The sequence below is a fragment of the Bos javanicus genome, chromosome 4 (genome assembly GCF_032452875.1).
Source record: "Bos javanicus breed banteng chromosome 4, ARS-OSU_banteng_1.0, whole genome shotgun sequence".
Taxonomy (NCBI): Eukaryota; Metazoa; Chordata; class Mammalia; order Artiodactyla; family Bovidae; genus Bos; species Bos javanicus.
In genome coordinates this window covers 97,062,157-97,081,670 of record NC_083871.1, presented here as the reverse complement: position 1 = coordinate 97,081,670, position 19,514 = coordinate 97,062,157, and the positions used below count along the sequence as shown (strand labels likewise).

General features: G+C 42.8%; 1 protein-coding gene across 2 annotated transcripts in view; it reads left to right on the top strand.

Annotated features, from left to right (window-relative positions):
* The window catches only part of CHCHD3 (coiled-coil-helix-coiled-coil-helix domain containing 3), a 293,291-nt gene that overhangs the window by 261,923 nt on the left and 11,854 nt on the right, over positions 1 to 19,514 (top strand). For both annotated transcript variants that reach the window (XM_061414735.1, XM_061414734.1), the window contains one exon: positions 15,929 to 16,064. In XM_061414735.1, coding sequence (XP_061270719.1) covers positions 15,929 to 16,064 — 136 coding nt within the window. The remainder of the gene's footprint in view (positions 1 to 15,928; positions 16,065 to 19,514) is intronic.

The window sequence follows — 19,514 nt, the reverse complement described above, 5'->3', positions numbered from 1 at the left end:
GAGAGCATATGATACGGGAATCCACCATGAACGGTCAGGGATGACCCCTTTTCAGGCTTAGCTGATAACACCTATTATCAAGAAAGTTGCTTAACCACTCTAAAGGGCAACTTCTTCATGGGCGCTTACCATTTAAGACTGTTGTAAACATTAGTAAGATAATGCGTGTGCTCTCAATATAATGCTTGCTACATGGTAAGCATTTTAACAAAATAACAGTGGCTGCTATTATTACTATTGTTATTATTATCTCAACTGATAATAGGGGGAGCTTTATGGAAGGTCATTTAAGCAGCAAGATCAGCCTGTGTTAAGGCCCCAAGGAAGGAGCATAGCTCCTTTGGGGTTCTGAAAGGAAGCCTGCAGGAAAGCAGAGTGGAGAGAGATGAGATGGGGGTCGGGGAGAACCATGTCCTACTTGGCCATAATTAGTATTGTGAATTTTATCCCAAAAGCGGTAGAAAGTGTTCGAAAGATTAGCATTATAACCTGTAAGTTCTAAGATTCATTTAAAAAGGGGAACTCCAGTTGTTGTGTTCATAGTGAATTGCAGTAGAAATGAGGCTGGAGGACTTAGAAACCAGCAGAAAACTAACTACGAGATTTTTAAAATATTCCTGGTGGTGGTGGTGACTTGATCTAGAATAATGACGATGGAGAGAAAGAGGTTGATTTCAGATCTATTCTAGAAGTTTAATTGATAAGACTTAGTGACAGATTGGATACTGGGAATGAGAGAAGGATAGATATCAAGGTGATTCCCTGATTTGAGAAGGTCCATCCTCTGAGATGGGGAAGAAAGAGCAAATTGAGGGTAGAATAAGGAATTGTTTGATTTTAAAAACGTGGCACGTATAAAATCTTCAGTGTGAATAGCACGAGGCAGTCACCTGTAGGAAGGCAGGACTGGAGATACAGAATTTGATAGTTGTTAGCTCGTCAGTGGCATTAAGGCCATGAGAGTGGTTGAGATCATGGTGGAGAGAGTATATAGAGAGAAGAGCAGAGAAACTCCCACATCTGGAGATCCGTTAGAAGAAGAGCTGGAGGAGAAACAAGGAAGGAAATGTAGTGTTTACAGAAGCCAAACGTCCCTTTCACAAGGAGAGAATAATTTACTCAAGCAAGTCCATGCCAGTGGGTCCTACAAAACGTCTACTAAGAATGATTGGATTTGGTCACTTGGATATGAGTAGAAGCGAGTGGATGGAAGGTAGGGAGTGGAGGTGGCTGTCATAAGAATAGTGTTTACTAGAGTTGGGCTTTCAACAATATGAAAGCCACTAGCCATGGGTGACTGTTTAGTTTTAAATTAAGTAAGATATGAAGTTTTACCTCTGATGCATTAGTCACCTTTCAGGTGATCAGTAGCAGTACGTGACCTTCACCAGTGTGTTGGGCTGCATAGACATGACCCTTGCCATCACTGCAGGGAGTTCTCGGATTAGCACTCTTCTGGAGAAGGTGGGCAAGCTCATGAAAATGATACAGTAGGGAAAGAAATGGTTATCAGAGAGGCACCCTTTCTCCAAAGTAACTGTAGAAAAGGTGCAGATCCAGATTTTATGGTGGGTCAGTGAGGGAGTTGTCTCTTGGTTTCTGTTTTTCTCAGTGAAAACTAGAAATATGGTCAGGAGTGAAGGGGGAATGGAAATGGAATGAAATAGTCATTGGAAGGGGGCAAGAGTGAATTTACCACAGAACTGTAGAAACATGGGAGGTAGAAGTTAGTGGCTGCCTGTGAATTTACCCTGGTGATATGATTTCCCTCCAGAAACACTCACTGGAGAGCTGCATTCAAGGACAGTCACATGGCAGACGTTCAGAGACTGGAGCTGCGTGCGAAGGCTTAGATTAATACTGCTGAATTGGACCCCTTGGGGAGATGTAAAACTAACGGGGCTCAGCATGGGGAATCCAGGCCAGGACACAAATTGAGAAATGCATTGTTTGCTCCTGCAGCAACACATCATTTTCCCTTTACGTAGGAACCACTGAGATTCTGCCTCTGAAATGCTCGTGTGTGAGGCGCATCATAATCATTTGAAGAATTTGTGTGCAGGAGGTTGTTGTTTTCTCTACTTTCATGGTTAGTCTTGTTATTTTCCGTCTCCACAGCAGCAGCTGAGAATGTTAAGCCAATTTGCTAAATCTTGCCTGTCCTCAGAAAAACGCCGAAATCTGTTTATGTAGCACAAGAGGTGAGATTGGATGATGTGTTACGGCATCAATACCGAACACTTTAATCAGAACCGAAAAGAGAAATGTTTGAACTTTTAAACTAAAGAGTAATTGTGTGGGTGTTCCATAGATGCAGTGTAGTTCACTGTGATTATATATCCCATATAAACTCTTCACTTTTATCTGTTATGAAATTCTTTGGTGTTGTATCCCTCATATGGGGAAATATTAGCTCTTTGAATTCATAATATATTTGTCTTCCAAAAATTGGTCAGTAGTGTTACCATAGATTAGTTGTTCTTAATGATAGAGATCAAACATAGTCTGAGTTAGTAACCCACCTTCTAAGTTCTTTTCTCTACCAGTTACCTTGAACATATCTATTTCCCAAATGCAAAGAGTTCCCCCACCACCACCCTCCATTCCACGGCCTTTCAGAGACTTAAAAGATTAATATTTATAATACTTTCCAAGTTTCAAAGATGTAAGGCACTAGGTACAAAATCATGTTGTTTGAGCACTTAAAAAAAAAAAGCCTCAATATTCAAACCCTTTGAAATTGGATTTAGTTCCTGTGGAAACTTATCACTGTTGTAGATAGTGCCCTCACCCACGGGTGAAAAATAAAGTCAATTCAGAGAATGATTTTATAATTGTATAACATGGCCTGGGAAGTAGACGTTAGGAACATGTGGAGTTGTGCTCTCTGCTGTTACACTGGTTCATATTAGATTGTGTTTGAAAACAACCTTGCATGTGTCACCATCTGTGCTTCACTTTGAGGCCAGAATAGGTATATAGTGGTTTAGTAGAAGTTTAAGTGGAGTCCCTTTCTCCTAGTAACATGAGTAGTAGCTGATGAGAAGGTAAGGAATATGAGACATTTAAAAAATAAAATTAGTTATGGGAGGGGAGGGAGAGGGAAGAGTCCCAATTGCCCCTTAAGAAAGGTGGGCATTTGCAGGTTATGCATTCAGTAGAACTCATGTTGATGAACTCGAAAAGTGGGCAGCTGAGGGCAGACTGTTTGGAGGCTGATAGTAACAGTAGTCTAGGCATGAACTGTTGGAGAAGGCAATGGCACCCCACTCCAGTACTCTTGCCTGGAAAATCCCATGGATGGAGGAGCCCGGTGGGCTGTGGTCCATGGGGTCACTAAGAGTCAGAGACGACTGAGTGACTTCACTTTCACTTTTCACTTTCATGCATTGGAGAAGGAATTGGCAACCCACTCCAGTGTTCTTGCCTGGAGAATCCCAGGGACGGGGGAGCCTGGTGGGCTGCCGTCCATTGGGTTGCATAGAGTCTGACACGACTGAAGCGACTTAGCAGCAATAGCAGCAGGCATGAACTGTAGCTTAACCTAGGGTGGTGTAGGGGGAACCGAGGAAGGGTTGAAAGTGAAAGGCTTTTCCAAGAAGGAACTAGCAGTCAGTGACTTCTTCAGTAGGAAGTATTCAACCAGAACAAAAAAGCCAAAATTGGATGCGTGATGCTGAGCTAACAATACTGCGGTTGGTGGAAAATGGAAGGAAGATCTTGTCTAGATAAGAAAATGGAAATCAAAGAAACTGGCCATATCCAGTTGTTGCCTAGTCTAGTGGTCTTTAAGATAGAAAGGATATGAGGACCATCAGATCGAGTCCCTAGCTTCAGAGGGGTAGGATTACTATCTGCGTATTTTACAAAGAATGGAAACCCCGAGAAACCTAAGATCACGGAGTTTCTAACTGATGGGGAGCAACTAGAAAACCCATTTCATCACACACAAAGCAAAAGGAGAGAACCCCCAGAGGGAAGAATAACTTCCACAGGAGAAGAACAGCAGGGACAACGACCTGAGCTCTGGAAATGGCTCCCCTTTACATGAGAGGAGGGGGTTGGGAGAGAGCAAAGAGAAAGAGAAGGGACCAGCTTCTCTGACAGACAAGAGAAATCTATAGGCTTTTCAAACACTCAGTGGTGCGTTATTCCCAATGGCTTGCCCTGTGACTTAAAATAATTAGGCAGTTTCTCTGTCTCATTTCTCACAAGGTTTCTGAGATTGAATCAGAAGGGCTTGTGCCAAAGGCTGGCGTGTCCTCAGGCATTTCCAGGTTTGCACTCCCATCTCAGCTCTTCTGTCACCAGCACTTGCTGATGCCTTTAGAAGGAGAATCCTCCTTTTCGTGGCTTCTTCCCTTTCTTCCAGTGGATTTCTTCCCTAACTCGTATGAATTGCCATTGCTGTCAGATGATTCATCTAGCTTTGGGGATTTCCTACTGAAAGATTTCCCTTCCACTCCTCCATCTCACCAACCCCACTTTTAATATTCCTTTCTGTGGACTTCAGCTTTAACCAAGAGGTCTGTTTTTCTCCTTAATCATACCCACGTCTACCCTCCTTTCTGCCTTCTTGTCTTTCTTTTTAAAGACTCACAGTGGGGACTTCCTTGGTGGTCCATTAGCTAAGACTCTGTGCTCTTGATGCAGAGGGCCCAGGTTTGATCCTGGTCAGGAAACCAAATCCTGCATCCTGCAGCTAAGACCTGGTGCAGTCAAATAAATAAATAAATAAAGACTGTTGAATCAAAACACTCCCCTTTTCACACAAGCTTCCCTTCTACCCAACTTTGGAGTAGTTCACTTCTGCTAATTGCCATACTTAATAGGAGTTCCTTTATTGCTGACAGAGCGTGTCCTTGCTGACACTGTTTATGGCTTTCTGATCTGTAGGTGAATTTTCATATGAGTCTTAAAAAAGAAAAAAGTTCATTAGTGACATCATGCCTCCAAACTTTCTTCTCTTCTTCCGCAGCCTTTCCTTCTTCCTCTTTTCTGTTTGGAGTGCCTTGCAGTCCTATCTCACTGCCTGGGCCTTTCTTGTTCTTTAAGGCTTCTGAATTCATTCATCTGAGACCGTTTCCAGTCATCTCCAGCCAGCTGTGCTCCCTCCTTTCATATTTTTACTGTTCCCAGATGTGCCCCATAAAAGCAGCTCTTATAGGATGAGTATATGTCTTTCTCTCTCTCTCTCACACACAGACAGACAGACACACACGCGCACACACACGCGCACACACACACACACACACACAAACACACACAACCTGGTATAGAGCAAGCACTCCATAAAGGATATTGAACTAACCTAATCCCACTGCCTTCCTCTCTTTACTGCCCATTTTCTTATTTGCCAATTTCCTGCTGTCTGACTTCTGTCTTATGCCCTATAGTGAAATTATTTCTCTAAATTGCTGGGGATTTAATTCCACGGCGTTTTATTTGTCTGTATTTTTGCCTTTTTCCTTTTTCATGAAGCTCTGGTTTCCCAGCCTTGTGATGCTGTGTCATACTGGTTCTTCCCTCCACTCCCAGTTCTCTGACTGCTCCATCTTCCTTCCCTGTCACCTCCCCCCAAGCACGGCTGCTGCCCAGAGCTCAGGTGTCCCTCCTGCCATCTCTCTCCTCACTCCCCACCTTTTCTTGCTGGGAAGGCCCAGTCCATGATGGTGGCCCTGTTCCCAGTGATGAGCTCTGACTCCATGCTCTAGACCTTGGTGGGTTGTTTCCACTTGGGAGCAACATCACTTGAGCAGTTCCATTCTTTTAATCCCCAGGTGTAAGCCGTGCTACTGCACAATTGCACTCATCTCACACGCTAGGAAAGTGATGCTCAAAATTCCCCAACCCAGGCTTCAGCAGTACATGAAGCGTGAACTTCCAGATGTCCAGCTGGTTTTAGAAAAGGCAGAGGAACCAGAGATCGAATTGCCAACATCCACTGGATCATCGAAAAAGCAAGAGAGTTTCAGAAAAACATCTATTTCTGCTTTATTGACTGTACCAAAGCCTTTGACTGTGTGGATCACAATAAACTGTGGAAAATTCTAAAAGAGATGGGAATACCAGACCACCTGACCTGCCTCTTAAAAAACCTGTATGCAGGTCAGGAAGCCACAGTTAGAACTGGACATGGAACAACAGACTGGTTCCAAATAGGAAAAGGAGTACGTCAAGGCTGTATATCGTCACCCTGCTTATTTAACTTATATGCAGAGTACATCATGAGAAACGCTGGGCTGGAAGAAGCACAAGCTGGAATCAAGATTGCAAGGAGAAATATCAATAACCTCAGATATGCAGATGACACCACCCTTTATGGCAGAAAGTGAAGAAGAACTAAAGAGCCTCTTGATGAAAGTGAAAGAGGAGAGTGAAAAAGTTGGCTTAAAGCTCAACATTCAGAAAACTAAGATCATGGCATCCGGTCCTTTCACTTCATGGCAGATAGATGGGGAAACAGTGGAAACAGTGGCTGACTTTATATTTTTGGGCTCCAAAATCACTGCAGATGGTGATTGCAGCCATGAAAGTAAAAGACGCTTACTCCTTGGAAGGGAAGTTATGGGCAACCTAGACAGCATATTCAAAAGCAGAGACATTACTTTGCCAACAAAGGTCCATCTAGTCAAGGCTATGGTTTTTCCAGTAGTCATGTATGGATGTGAGAGTTGGATTATAAAGAAAGCTGAGTGCTGAAGAATTGATGGTTTTGAACTGTGGTGTTGGAGAAGACTCTTGAGAGTCCCTTGGACTGCAAGGAGATCCAACCAGTCCATCCTAAAGAAGATCAGTCCTGGGTGTTCTTTGGAAGGACTGATGTTGAAGCTGAAACTCCGATATTTTGGCCACCTGATGCAAAGAGCTGACTCATTTGAAAAGATCCTGATGCTGGGAAAGATTGAGGGCAGGAGGAGAAGGGGACGACAGAGAATGAGATGGTTGGATGGCGTCACCAACTCAATGGACATGGGTTTGGATAGACTCTGGCAGTTGGTGATGGACAGGGAGGCCTGGTGTGCTGCAGTCCATGGGGTCCCGAAGAGTCAGACACAACTGAGTGACTGAACTTAGCTGAACTGAAGCCATGTGTGTGTTGCCCTTCTTTATGTCCACATCTATCAGTTACCACATCCTTGCTTCCCAGTGCCTCTGTTGCTGCCTGTCCTTATAGCTGGACACAGCTCCACTGGCCTCCCAGCCTGGATGCTTCCCACTTTCATCCATCTGTTTTATTCACATCCGGTCAGCTTTCTAAGAGAGCACCTTTGTAAATGTATTCTCTCATTTAGAAAGGTTGGTGGCTTGTCTTCCCCTGCAGAACAGAATCTAAGTATCTTCTGCCTTGTCAGAAGACCATCCGCATCCCAGTGCCTCCCTTTTCAGCACCACCTCACCTCTGCCAGCCTCCCTGCAACCTGATCCCCTGGACATGCCCAGTTTGACTGAGACCTGGGCCTTGGCTCACGTGGAGCCTCTTACGTGTCCTCTTGCTGTTTTAACCTTCATTGATGGTAAGACTTCCAAGACCCCGTCTCCTCTCCTCCATGGACTCTGTAGATTACCCTCAGCTACTTCCTCAGGACAGCTGTAGCACTTCCTGATGTACACTCTGACCCTGGACCCACCTGTGAGCTTTATGAGGGTGTTTCTTTTACAGATATGAATATTTTTCCCTCTTTGTGTTTCTGCACATGTTTACCTCCCCCTTCACCTGATGTCCAGGTGACATTTTTCTGCCTGGCCATTTCCTGGAGGTTTGCTGGCATGGCCTAGGGCGCCCTCTTTGGGATTTCCCTCTTGCCATGGGCAGACCCTCAGCCTCCTCCCCTACAGATTGTCACCAGGACAGGAAACGGACAGAAGGCCCAGCTCTAGCCCTCTTTCCACTCCTCATTATTAGCACTCTGACACTTTGGGGGCTTCCCTGATAGCTCAGTTGGTAAAGAATCTGCCCACAATGCAGGAGACCCCGCTTCAGTTCCTGGGTCAGGAAGATACCCTGCAGAAGGGCTAGGCTACCCACTTCAGTATTCTCGTGCTTCTGTTGTGGCTCAGCTGGTACAGAATCCACCTGCAATGCGGGAGACCTGGGTTCGATCCATGGGTTAGGATGATCCCCTGGAGAAGGGAAAGGCTACCCACTCCAGTATTCTGGCCTGGAGAATTCCATGGACAGTATAGTCCGTGGGGTCTCACAAAGAGTTGGACACGACTGAGTGACTTTCACTTAGGGCAGATCAGTGTGGATAATTTTATCCTTTACTTGTCACTGCAGTAAATACATTTGCAGTTCTTTCAGTTAAAGAGAGTCAGACACATTCCTCCCTGGGTGTACCTAGTATTTGGATCTTGCTTTCAAAATGTTGGTGAAAAGAAGAGTATCACCTAAATGTAATATAACACGCTCTGTCATTACAGACTTAAAATTTCATCTTAATCCAGTTTTTTAGACTGTGTCACAGTCATTGAGATACATGGCGGTTTTGAAATGTTTTAAATTAAGCTGTTCTTGAGTTACATTACTAGTAAAAGCACTCTCAGATTTGATCACCGCAGGGAAGAGGTAAGGGTACTGGCATGTAGTTTTATGCTTGGGTAACTCAAATGGAATTTCACCAAACATCTCACCCCCCAGTCACTCCTCAACTGAGAAAGGAGCATAGACAATTCATCCCAGAGGGTAATGCTTTTTGAAAAATTATAAGTGCCTAAAAATAGGGGCCTAACATGAAAGTGTGTGCTTGACCATATTTCTGCACAGGCTGCTGGTATCACACTGCTCAACTGGAAGATGCTCTGATTCTGTGCTACTACAATAGTTAGATTGCATTGATGAAAATCAGATAATAAATCCTATGAAATAAGTATTGCTCCATATACGGAAGGATTACCTCTGGGACGTTGTGTCTGGTGTTCAACTTGATCTTGGCATGTCTTCGTCTCATTTCAAGTGTCCTCTGTCAGGAAAAACCCGCTAGATTTGCCAGCACTGGTGCCTTCCCCTTGGCTGTGCGGGGGACAGCCACATCGGCTGGATCCAGCTCTTCCTCTCCTAAGCCTGAGGACTTGAGCAGGAAGGATGCATGGTGAACCCTTCCAGAGTTTGGAAACAAATGCCTGTTTGTTCCAGCCCCGTAGGCTGGAACTTGCAGCCCCCCCTTTCCCTTATCCTTCCTCACAGGTGGGTTAGCTGCTCAGCCTGTCCCTCTGCTCTCTCTCCATCTGGACTGTTCTGGCCCATAATGCCTTCCCTTTCTTCTCCAGGAGTCCCCTCAGATTCTGGAAGGTTCTTCCCCATCTTATTGCAGCTCCTCCTACCTCCCTCCTGCCTCCAGATCTGGGCCTTGCTCTAGGACCAGTTTATCCAGTCTTCTCCTTCCTGGCCGTACGAAGTAGTAAAGCAGTAGAGTGGTTGCAGAAGTGTTAGTCACTCAGTCATGCTCGACTCTTTGCAACTCCATGGTCTGCAGCCCACCAGACTCCTCTGTCCATGGGATTCTCCAGGCAGGGACACTGGAGTGGGTTGCCATTTCCTTCTCCGTGGTTGCAGAAGGCAGTCCCTAAGTAGGGAATATGATGAAGGCTGAGTAATTTTGAAAGTTATCACCACCGCCCTCCTACCAAGACAAAGCAACTGGAAACTTGTCTCAACATTTGTTTATTGTTGACAGGTCTGAAACCGGGCTCCTGGCCTCTGGTTATTTACAGGGGATCCCCTACTTAACTCAGAATTCATAAGCTCTTACTGTACGTAGCTACTCCCAGCTCTCCAAACCACGTCTGTGCTGGCAGATGTCATAAACATAAGCACTAAACTTTGCTCTCAGAGAAAGCAGAAGCATCCAGAAGGCTTGGAGTCACCAGACTGTGGGTGTATTCGTATCTCCACGGTGTGAGGAGGTCTGTTCTCTCCATCTCGGGGCCTTATCTCTATATTCCAGGTGCTATGGACAGATCTTACTGCTGGCTTGAAAGTTACTTCAAGAGAACCCAAAGGCAGCCCTCACTTGCTATTCACTGGTGATGGATGTCCACTTGTCTGGAACACTATTCAGTTTCTGTTCCGTTCAGAATCAGAGCTCTGTTTAGCATTTTGTTTACAACTTATTGTTCTCACTGTAAGACTCTGTGTGCACTTCTGTCTCCTGTGCTGCCAACCCCGCCCCCTCCCCGCCCCCAGTTTGGGAGTCAGTGGAAGGCAAGGAGCATGTCCTATTCAGCACCTACCATGGTGAGTGGCATGTAATGCATGCTTGATAAATGTGGCTCAATGTTTGTTGTTGGAGTAACTGAAAGAAATAGCTCTCATATTTTCCATCCTTAGCCCAATTTCAGTGAATATTCTAAAGTAGCAAGATTGGGGAAATGGAAATAACTCACAAAGCCTCCTAGGTAAAATAACTTAATGTAATTTTAATTTGTGTTGGTATGAGTGCAGTGGGCTTCCTAGGTGGTGCAGTTGGTAGAGAATCCACCTGCCAGTTCTGGAGATGTAAGAAACACAGGTTTGATCTCTGGGTTGAGAAGACCCCCTGGAGAAGGAAATGGCAACCCACTCCAGTGTTCCTGCCTGGGAAATACCATGGACAGAGGAGACTGGTGAGCTACAATCCACGGGGTCACAAAGAGTCAGACACGACTGAACATACACGCACACACACACACACATGAGTTCAAAGTATTATATAGATGCATGTATTTAAAGTAAAAGAAATCCAGGGGCAGTGCATTGTGTATGCTCAATATTAACATTTTCTCAGTTTTCTAATTAAAATTATTATAAAGTCAGATTTTCCATGTTGAGGATGGTGATGATCGTGGTGCTGGTGATGCTTTTCCTGGCCTTAAAGCCTTATTGAGATATTTCAAATAAAAGTCGTTTGGTGTGTGTTAAGATGACTTGGTCTCATTTACACACTGATGAAGTCTTCGGAGATTTAGATTTAACATTTGGCCCTGGAGTATCTTCATTCCACAGCTTGTAGGTTTTTTGATGGGACAGAGAAAAATTTTTTGATGAGGTGATAGACAAACATCATAGCTAGTGTTCATTTTGTAAAATAAATATTTTTAAAAGTCTTTTTATTTTATTTTACTTTTTAAGATTTTATAGCGAAATGTATATGAAGACAAACTGAAGTAGAGAAAGCAAGCAGCTTTTGGAGATGTTAAGCTGCTTCCAAACTGTAATTGTGGAAATTTGATTACAGCTCAGATAGAAACATCATTAATAAAGATGGTTAGCAGTTATTAAGAATGTCAGAAAAGCTTGAAATTGAGTTGTTTTTCAGATCTTGCATTGTTAGAGGCTGTTTACATTTTATTCTGAAAACGATTGTAATTTAAAGTAAAATTAGAAATGAAAAAACTTAATAAAAGATAATGAATACATTTGAGATAAATACTTCCTTTATATTACATTTATGATAGCTTTATGACACATGATAAGAGAAATTAGTGAATTACTAAATATTGGAAAGATGCTTGGCAGTTTTAGTTTTGTGTTGTGAAAGAAAAGCAGAAAGACCCTGGACTTAACAATCTAGTGAAACGTTTTTAGCACAGAGTTACAGTTAGAGCTTTTGCATTGTGTTGCAGAAGTTAGAACTCAGCATTTCCCTCCCCGGATGTGTCATGTACCTGCTTTTAATGTAATAGGTAATCGTTTTATGAGACCACCAGATCCCGCAAAGGATGCATGGTTGCTACCCTGGTATCCATTCTCGTATTCACCCTCCACTTAGAATGGTTTTTGTGTTCCTGAGAGCTTCAGAAGTTGTGCCTGCTCACTATTATATGACTTCTTGAGCCTTCTAAGTGGTGTGAGGAGGGCTATCTCCATATTTTTTTCCCTTCTCTGAAATTACCTCATAATCCTTGGTTTATATTAGAACTGAAAAGATGCGTAAGTAGTTTCCTTGAAATAGAAAGCTCAGACCCACATCAAAGAAGTTTCTAAGATATGAAAGTAGGAAAGGCAGCAGCCAAATCAACAGATAGCTCTAAAACAGACGACCAGGTAGAAACGTATTATACCAGAGCCTTAAGAAGAGCGTTCTGAATACGGCTTGTTTGTCTCAACTTCATTTTTACCAAAGTATCTTCATTTCTCTTTGACCAGTTAATTCCCAACTTACAGGAAACTCTTTGAAGGAAATGATCAGAAACAGTAGTGATAATTTTTGTCCATCACCATGATATTTTAAGAACTTAGCCTTAATTGGGATTCCCTCCCCCTGAAGTTTCTACAATGGATCTGTCATTGTTATAAGAAAAATACTTGGATGTATTTTCTAAGCTACCTTTTCAATGAATATTAGTGTTTGTTAAACATTAGCAAAAAAAAAATCGATATGTTACTGGCTATAGACTACCTACCAGAGTGCTTCTGTGGCTTTTGTTCTTTATCCAGATATTTGGTCTCTAGTTCTGCCACTGGATGCTATGAGTGAGGTCCTTGGCCTGAAGTGCCACCTCGGGGTGAAGAGGGGTGGGGATGGGGATGGAGAGGGCTTGGCCCCAGCTTCTCGTGCTGGTGAGAAAGAGGGAAGAGACAGGGAACAGACTGGGAGTGGACTAGAGAGCACAGAGGGACAGAAGGGGTAGACAGACAGATGTACAGGTGGTGGAATCCATCAGAAGTCCCCAGTAATTTCAGGTTCACTCAACTGGATTTTTTTTTTTTTTTTGAGTAATATATGTTTCCATGTATCAACTTTATTCCACCAATTCCTTTTTGCTAAGTATGTTTTTGGATAACTATTCTCTCTCTCACTTCTTTTTTTATAGTTTTGAGTTCTCCAAATATTTCATCTTTCTCTTTTGTTGTTCACTGTTTATTTTTGTTAATCTTTTCATACCAAGAAATTAAATTGTTTAAATGTCTCTTGCAGCTAAGATTTAATTTTCCTTCTTGGGTATCTTGAAATTCTGCCTTGTGTTATTTTTACCTAATAGTGGCTTCTTCCATAAGCAGGAATGGAAGCAGTCAATAAAAATCAATTGCTGACTCAATGACTCTATGGAGGGTTTACCATAATGCATATTGGAAATGACTTTCAAACCCTTTTCCTGAATGGAAGGTGCCATGCTTGGGTTTTATGGCCTTCTAATGTTAGATAGTAATCTCGTTTAGCATTTTCCCAAAGTGAAAACAGTGCATTAGGGCAGCGTAACAAGCATTGCAGATCAATACAGAGACAGAGCTTTGCCCTTACAGGTTAATCCAAGCAAAATATACCAGAGCCTAGTCCAGGAACTGGAAGATAATTACGCTGATTCCCATCCTCTCTTTCCCCCAGTCTGTCATCTAATCATCAATACAGGCTGACATGTATACAGAAAGGGTTTCAGAAAATGTCTGCATTTGCACGTGCACACACACACACTCTCACACAGACCTAACTACCACACAGGAAATCAAGGGCCCTGGAAGTGAGTAGTATTGATTTCTGGTGACAAAAGTATGTTTTGACACCTTGCAAATCATAAATAACTCATGGACTTTAACTTGCAGGAGTAATAGCTGAACCCAAGATAAAATGCTTACTTACACCTTAAATAACCCCATTCTGAGGAGCCCATAGTGTTTGATGAATGAATCCTATTGTGAAGAGTCTTTTTAGAAGGGAAAAGTACTCTAGCATCTTCCTGTGATGAGCCGTACGTGGCAACTCATTCTTTTCGGTCTTTCACTGCATGTTAATGGGGAGGGTGCTTCTAGCCTTCTCTCCCATCTCCCTTCCCCTGTTTTAAATCCAAGGTATATGGGAGGGATGTTGGTTCTCAGCACCCGGATGGAATGTAACCCTGCTTCCTCTTCAGCTGTTAGAAGCATTAGTGGTACATGTGCTTGTCTCAGCTCACCTGATGCTTAATCCTATTTTATTATTTGTTCAGATGTGTGTCTTGCTGTAATCAGTCAGTCGTGTCTGTGCTTCTACCCTTTGAAGCACAGCTGACTCCTTTTAGATACTGATGTTCATGGTAGGGGATTAGGGAAATCCGTGTCCAGAGACATTCACAGACATCTGAACTTGAGAATCTTAAAGCTAGGATGGGATTGGATTTAAATTCTGTTCTTGGGTATTTGGCAAAACAGTAAGGTAATGAATGAGAAAGTACAATGTTATCTCTCTGTCTTCTTTTTCAGAGGGTAGTAAGAAGTAAATTCCCTTAGGGGCCAGTAACGTGGTTTGCATTTCAGTTTTCTATTCTAACTATATATATATATTAGCTTAGTGTTGGATAAAAGTAATGAGGAGACAAATCTTCACCCAGGGGTTTCCTTATTGATGAGAAATATTTCTCCTGTGTTCTCTAGGGGTATTTTAGAACCCATCAAATTTAAAATAATGCTATTTTCAAGATTACTATGGAAATAACAAATTTACATTTCAAGAAAAGAACTGGTAAGAAAGTCTAGAACCTTTTGTATTAAACAAAACTATTTAAAAAAAACAGACTCCCTAGATTAAAGTGATAATAATATATATTTTTTTCTGTGTATTTATTCCTTATAATCCAAGTTCCTCTACCATTTTTACAAGAGTATTTCAGTTTTGTTTGTATAATCCATTTGGTATATTTTATTGTTACCATTTTTCAAGTGTATATTGTCAGCCTTTTGGAAGCATTATGTTCTGCATATTCACTGAAAGCACTCTAAAATCTTGAGGTTTGTAAGTATAATTAGTAAAATTTTAGCTCAGGAAATGAAAAAAATTTTCTGTCCACTCATTTGTATTCTGAACAATTTATTGCATGCCTTCTATAAGAGGGATCCATGTCAATAGCTGAGATCACAGAGAAAATAAGATGCAGTCCTTACCTGGGATTTGCATGCTAGTAAGTCACAGTCGACTGTAGTACAGTCAGTGTTCAGTACACGGTGAAAGAGTTAATACAGGCGAGAGGTCATCATAAAGGGAATGACGGACTCTACTGTGGATGGAGAGAGCTAGTGAAAGCCGTATAGAGGTTACACTTCAGTACTTAGCTCAAGTGTTAGAAGATGGGTAGGTGTTTTCCTAGAGAAGGAAATGGCAACCGACTCCAGTATTCTTCCCTAGAGAATCCCATGGACAGAGGAGCCTGGCAGGCTACAGTCCATGGGATCGTGAGAGTCGGACTCGACTTAGCAACTAAACCAGGTGTTTTCCAGATACATAGAAAAGGGTGAGGCTTGGGTGCAGAGCATTTCCAAAGTCAAGAGCAATGGAGCAAAGACGTGAAGAGATGTGGAAGAACCAAACCCTGAAGAACCAAAGACATGAAGGAATGTGGTCAGGCTGCAGCTTGTACAGGGTGGGAACTGAGGCGAAAAAGTAGGCAGGAACCTGATCCCAACGACCTGCCTGTTGACCATGTATTTCATTTGGAATGCAGATGCTGTCTAGACTTGGCTGTGAGAAAGAACCTTTTGGGAGAGTAGGAGTAGAGGGTGAAAGCTAAGAGACAAGACCAGAGATTCATGGCTTGAATCCAGGATATAAATGATTAAGAATTAATATAAGAACAGTGAGTATGGAGAAAGGACTGGACTGCAGGATCTCCAGCTCTGTGACCCACTGGAGGTGGGAGCGGAAGAGAACATAGGCTCCCAGGTTGCCGACCCAGCTGCTGGGCTGCAGTGTAACTGACTCCATTCATGCAGTCAAGTTTTGGATTGGGTGGCAATGCTTCTCTGTCCAGAGAGCCTCATGGGGGTGTCAGTTAATAGAATGAATTTCATGGTAGTCACTTATCTTGTAGAATATCTTTCTTAAAAGGTCAAAGAAAATTATTTCTCTTAAAGTTTTTTTTTTAATTATTATTTTTTCATTTGCAACATTTGTATATTGATGCTTTACGTATTTTTTAGCCTTGATCTTCATTCAGGTTGAAGCCCATTTGTCTCAGTGGTACCTGTTTTTGTTTCCAGGCGGTATGAGTATCACCCCGTCTGTGCTGATCTGCAGGCCCAGATTCTCCAGTGTTACCGCCAGAACACGCAGCAGACCCTCAGCTGCTCGGCTTTGGCCAGCCAGTACATGCGCTGCGTCAATCAGGCCAAACAGGTGGGTGTACGAAGCAAGCTACCGGGGGCGCCGGAGGAATAGAAGGACTGCCATCCAGGGCACTGGGAAGGCCTCGGTAGGTTAATGTGGGTGACAAGCTCTGTGCGGTCAAGAGTTGATTAAGCTTTCATCCAGATGGTGGTAGGAAGAGTCCATAGTATCCTTGTGTTCCACTTGCAGAAAAAAAAAGACTTTACTTAAATAATACTTTTTCTAGTTGCCCTGAACTTTTGTCCTCTACACTGTAATTGTGTCGTCAAGGTCATTGCCCCATATTCTGGGCCAGTAGTCAAAGCCAGCAAAGAGGAAGGATACACAGTAAGGGGCCAACAGCTTCAAGCTCATAAACACGTAGCAGTCACGCCGATGGAGAAGGCACTGGTGCCCACTCCAGTGCTCCTGCCTGGAAAATCCATGGACGGAGGAGCCCGGTGGGAGGCCGCAGTCCATGGGGTCGCTAAGAGTCGAACACGACTGAGCGACTTCACTTTCACTTTTCACTTTGCTGCATTGGAGAAGGAAATGGCAACCCACTCCAGTGTTCTTGCCTGGAGAATCCCAGGGACGGGGGAGCCTGGTGGGCTGCCGTCTGTGGGGTCGCACAGAGTCGGACACGACTGAAGCGACTTAGCAGCAGTCATGCCGAAAGCCTGGTTTAAAAAAACAAAAGGCAGACATAAAACTAAAACAACCCCTCCGTCAAATGCACGCACCTCTCCGTCTTCTGCCAGTTGGTAGAGTCCACTCAGTTGGCAGGAAAAGAGAGGCCAGAGATGGGCTTAGGAAGCAGTTCCCATTGCTTCTGTGTACCATAGCCATATGCTTCGTATGATCTTTCATAGCAGAATAATGGGAGGATCACAGGATGTGTGTTCTCCCTAATTTATGTACTTTAGAAAGCCAATGATAAACCCTGAAGCAAATTAACAATTCTGGCAGGTCACATAATTGCCTATCATTTAACTGATTTAACAGTTGGATATAGGTGGTTCTGAGAGATGAAAATTATTGGAAACTGTGGTTCTTTCTGCTGACAAACTCCCTAGAGTTGACCTTGTAACCCAACTAAATCTAGTGTTTGAGTTGCACAGCATGCCTTCCTGCAGTCTAATTTGCTGTAGTTATGATAATGCCAGTTAGTATAAATTTCTAACATGCTGGAAATATGGGAGGGTCAGTATTGTCTGGATAGCTGGAAAATAACAGCAAAACTAGTGTAAAAAACTGGAACCAAGATTTATTAAAAGCCTGTGTTGTCATTAAAGATCTTGTGGCTTGAGGCTTTTATCTGTTCTGCTCCTGTGGCGCTTGTCTGACTATCCATAGTGTGCCAGAAATTCCTTTCTTTCAAGGTTTTTGGTAGAAGCAATGTTGCTAATGTTAAGTTCATTTTATTAATTAAAAATAGCTTCTGATATGCTCTTAACAATCTCCAACCATCTATATCAGTACTGACTAAAGCACATGGAACCTGTAAGTTGGATTCATGGATTTTTCTAGCTTGATGTAGGTGCTGTATCCAGGTGATGGTGGTAGTCAGTGCAGAGAATGGCAGGGCAAAGTGTATATTTCGACACCAGCGTCTTGTAACACAGGTGCCCATGTCCACGAGGTGATCTGTAGCATCACTGAAGCAGTGCCTGCAATGGCGTCCCGAGTGTTGACTCCGTCCTGATTGTCTGGGTTGTGTTGAACTGTGTACACACCACCTGGTGAGATCAGTAGCCCACATTCATAGAGTAAAACAAAATTAACATGTGACAAAATCAAATATACCACATGGTACATTAGAGGGTTTGAACTGGGCAAATCTGGGTTTGTATCCAGGCCGTTTTTGACTGGCTCTGTAGCCCTGAGCCTTGTGAAGTGAGGTCATATCATTTACATTGTTGTGAGGATTCCATTTCTGTAGATAATTCAGGAAGTCTAAAGTTTTTCCTTTCTTGCCTCAACTGTGCCAAAACCAACTTATTGGCCAAAAGCAGCAAATCACTACTAGTGATTCCCAAGGGGACCTCCCGTCCTCCCCACCCCTCTCCTCTGCAGTGTAATATAATGCTATTTTCAGTGAGTGTGTTTCTGGTGCCTGTTGTTTTCACAGCTGTTATATTCGAGTATTAGAATTGGAGTATATAACACTAGGTAGTATTAAAATGATATGTCCACAAAACCTTTTAAACCTAAGATGAGCGGCATTGAAATGGGAAGTACCGGTAACACCCTGTATGTCTATAGATTTAGATTTCAAGGTCATTTCACATCCATTCTCTTATTTGTTTTTTTATGACAACTTGAGATGTAAATAGAGATGGTTTTATTTTCACCATTTTACAGTTGAGAGAATTGAGACCCAGGGAAGCCATGATGGTAAATTTAACAACTAGACCAAGACAGAGCCTGCCATAAAACAACACATTTAAAAATAGTGTTTGGCTTTTGAGTTGGGTGTGTGAAGAGACATCCAGGAACACAGAAATAAGGTGGTGAGGGAAGGACAATAACGAAGGAAGTGAAAGGGGAAAACCTGAAGACTGAATGAAGTCCTCTTTGAGACTGAAAGTAACAAATAGAGGGGTGGGGTTGTGACGACGAAAGCCAAAGGTGCAGTTGAGCGCTGTCCCGTTTTAAGGCCATGCCAGAATGGCCAGTGTTTCCTGAGCGCTCACTTTCCCACCAACACCACGTTTTCCCATGTGTGTGAAGTTAGCCTGACTTTGTGACCCCCGTTCTGCGCCTGTTGTTGGAGACTTTGGGCAGGATACCTGGTCCCGACCCTTCATTTGTGGTTACAGTTCCTGACCAGTCAACACCTCTTCTTACGTTTCCTTGTTAAATCCAAAGAACAAGTTGAATATGCTAAGATACTAAACATAACAGCAACCCATTAGGTCATGTTGTCCATTTCCTGTGCAGCACAAGTGTTTTCCCCTTGGAATACTTCCAATAGCCAAATCCACTCCACTTTTAAATGACTCATAAGATTGGGCTTTCACTGGTTCCCTTGGGGCATTGTTCTCCAGACTAATAGATTTCACTGATAAGAAAATTTCCGGATATTCCTTAGCCTTACTTTTTGTTTCTTATTCATCCACTTAATTCACATCAGTCTTTCTTCAGCTAGTCTTAAACAATTCCTCATGGTCAAGACGAGACATTTTAGACCATTACTTCCAATATATTAAGTTATGTTTTCTTCATAATGGTAAAGAGATATTAAATTGCTGTAATTATTACTGCTAAGACCTAAAAGCTACTGGCTAGCTTTATGAAATCCAGCATTTAAAAATATAGGAGGACATTGATTGATAGACTTCTGTGTCTTTCATTTCTCATATCTGCTTAGCCTCATAGCTTTTTGTTTTTTTTTTAAGCCTTAGAGCGTTCTATAAACTCTTCAAGATTGAATTACCTGTTCTTACCGGCAAAGCCTGATTCACATTCACTCTTGCT